This window comes from Geospiza fortis, unplaced genomic scaffold, assembly GCF_000277835.1.
Source record: "Geospiza fortis unplaced genomic scaffold, GeoFor_1.0 scaffold425, whole genome shotgun sequence".
Classification (NCBI taxonomy): domain Eukaryota; kingdom Metazoa; phylum Chordata; class Aves; order Passeriformes; family Thraupidae; genus Geospiza; species Geospiza fortis.
Genome location: NW_005054387.1, coordinates 995,688 through 998,508, shown reverse-complemented (window position 1 = coordinate 998,508; position 2,821 = coordinate 995,688). Strand labels below are relative to the sequence as shown.

At 48.9% G+C, this 2,821-nt stretch overlaps 1 protein-coding gene across 1 annotated transcript in view; it reads left to right on the top strand.

The window, feature by feature from the left end:
- Positions 1-2,128, top strand: part of RHBDD2 (rhomboid domain containing 2) — a 5,893-nt gene extending 3,765 nt beyond the window's left edge. The window contains exon 4 of the mRNA XM_031060606.1: positions 1,282-2,128. Within this exon, the coding sequence (XP_030916466.1) occupies positions 1,282-1,672 (391 nt within the window). The 3' untranslated portion in view covers positions 1,673-2,128. The remainder of the gene's footprint in view (positions 1-1,281) is intronic.
- The last annotated feature ends 693 nt before the right edge of the window (positions 2,129-2,821 follow it).

The window sequence follows — 2,821 nt, the reverse complement described above, 5'->3', positions numbered from 1 at the left end:
CTGTGAGTGCTTGCAGGGGAGGCCAGACAGAGCCAGAATTTGTGTTTTCCCTCTCTCCTTCCTGTGCCAGTGCAGCTTTTGGGAGGAGAGGGAGCCTGGCTCCGTGCTGAGCCTGTGTCAGCACCAGCCCCATCCTGCTGTGCACAGCACCTCAGTGCCTGAACCTGCTTCCTTTGCTGAGGTGACACAGGCTGGTGAGACACAAAGGTATTTACATGAACATTTGACTATCAAGCAGGGCGTGGGAAGGTGTTTCTAGGATGCTTCCACTGCTGCAGCTCAATTTGCATGTCTGTGTCTTAGATACAACTTCTGGAGTTTAATTTTTATTATTCTGATGCTTATTCCAAGCAAGAGCTCTTAATAGTTTGGGATTTGTTTTAATTTTAAATTTTTATAAGGTTCAGGCATTAAATGGCTGCAAGACAGGAGATACTTCTTTGAAGTCCAGGCCTTGGCATCGTGTTTGTGTCCACAAATAAAAATCCAAACTCAAATCCACACCTCAAATAATTCAAAAAGAAATCTCCAAGCCTGAAAAACCCAGCATGAGCCAGTCTCTTCTTCTTGCTGGGAACTTGGCACTCATGGCTTCATGAATACTGCCTGGATTCTCAGCTCTCATCCTCATGTGCGTGGGCTCAGCCCTCCTGAAGTCCCAGAGGCTGAGGCTTGCAGGCAGATTGCCTCTCTCCTGATAGGTTTTGGCAGGATGAGTCATGCCTTCTGCTGACAAACCCTTCCTAGCCCTTGCTTCTGAATGATTTATTTTATTTCTAACTCTCTCTTTTATTTCTAACTCTTTCCTCCTTCCTTTTATTTTTTTTTTTGGTCCTTTGCTCTATACTCTGGGCTCTTACTCGCACCAAAGGCCATTTGTGTTTTCTTGATAAATAAAACTTGGCAGCTGTAACTTCTCCTGATTAATGACCTGGCAGATGTGTCACTCACGGGGCAGGGAGGATGTGCACAGGGATCTCAAAGCATGTTGAAATTTGGCTTTGTGTATTCCTTGCACAAAGAGTCTGGGGCCAAGAGCCAGGCTGGTTCAGTGGGTGTGGAGTGGGAGTGGGAACAGCTGTCCTGGGAGGCCACTAAAGCCATTTTTTACTCAAGTGCTGCTTGTAATAAGAGCTTCTGTTGCAGTGAATCCCTCTGATGGATTGCAGTGACCTCTCTGAGCACTGGTCAGGAGGAAATCTGCCCCCAGGGCATTTCCAGCACTAATTAGGCAATGTCAGTTCTGAGCACAGTGTAACCTTCTGTTTTCTTCCTGCCCAGGATTAACGCTGTGCCTGGCACTTACCCCACGCAGAGCTACCACTGCCCATCGCCTCTGGCTCTTCCTGCTCACCCCAGTGCTCAGGGCCAGGGCTTTCATCACAGCCACGCTCTGGGACACCAGGCACTTCAGCAGGGCCCTGCTGCAGGGCACAGCCTCAGCTCTGCCCCCTGCCAAGGCAGAGGTGCCTTTGGAGAGTGCCCTGGGCAGGCCCAGGCTGGAGCCTCACCAGGACAGTGCTGCCAGCTGGGCAAATTCTCTGTCCCACAGCGTGTGTGCCCGGCTCAGCCACAGCCACCCACAGCCATGGGCCTTCAGCAAGCACCAGGGTATCCAGCAGCCCCAGTGGTTCCTGTTCCAGCTGAATTCACCAGAGTCCAGGTGTACTGATCCTCCAGAGAGCAGCAGGACTCACACAGGGCAGGACTGCTGTGTGAGGCTGGCACAGCAGTGCTTTGCTGGGATCTGTGCTGTGTCTGGGTTAGTGTTGGTATCTCCAGTGAAGGCCATTCCCCTGCTCCCTGGCACAGTCTGCTTGAATTATATTTCCTTTATGGTTTTTTTTTTTTTTTTACTTTTTGATGTGGCTGGAGGATGGGAACTGTATCACCTCTGTGAACTTCTCATCCTTTTAAAGTCTTCTTTGCTGCATTTAGCAGCTGCCTTTTTCCACAAGTCCAATGGAGTTCCAGTGCACCAGCTCCCCAGGCCAAGGTGGGAACCTCAGTGGCAAAACACTGAGCAAATCTGGGCTTTAACTAAGCTGCAGCAATAAGCACTTCCCATTTACATTCCTGTCTTTTTATACAGGTGTGATGTAGCTAGAACCCAAAAGAGTGAGAATCATAGGAGCCTTAGTTTGTAACTTAAAATTAAATAGAGGAGGACAATGTCTGTTCTACTGGTGACTTGTCCACTTAAGAGAGTGCCTTGAAGGGGTGCTTGTTACACCAAGCTGGGGCAGGAAGATAGAATACAGAGTACCTTCTTCTGCCCCAACACACAGCTCTAAAATGCTGAAGGTTCTGTGCCTGCATCAATGAATTGCCCTCATTTTCTGAGAGCACCAGCTCAGCCTGTATCACCAGCACTTGGCAACCTCAAATGCCTGTGAAGTAGTGAGAGACTTTTCAGTAAGGGATTTTGGCCCTTTGTGGAGCAAATATTTATAAATCCAAGGAGCTGGGAGGGACCTTAACAATGGGTTAGAAGAATTAAGTGGAATGTAGCAGTGCTGTTGGGGGTGTTCACACTGCTCAGCTTCAGAAATCTCACCCACCAATATCAGCACAATCTCTCTGTTTTTTGCAGAGCTGGTGGGCAGGTGTGTGGGAGAGGGGAGTTTTCAGCCAGGGATTTACAATAGGATTCACTGTTTGGTGCCTGAGGCTGTAATGAAGGAATTGCTGGGATTTGAGCTTTATTCCCAGCTGTGTAGCCCACTGTAGAGTGCCCAGGAGGAATCTGCTGTCTCTGTGTCTGTAAATCAGTCAAGATCTCAACAACTGCCCTTGACTCTCCTCGGAGTTTTGCTGTGCT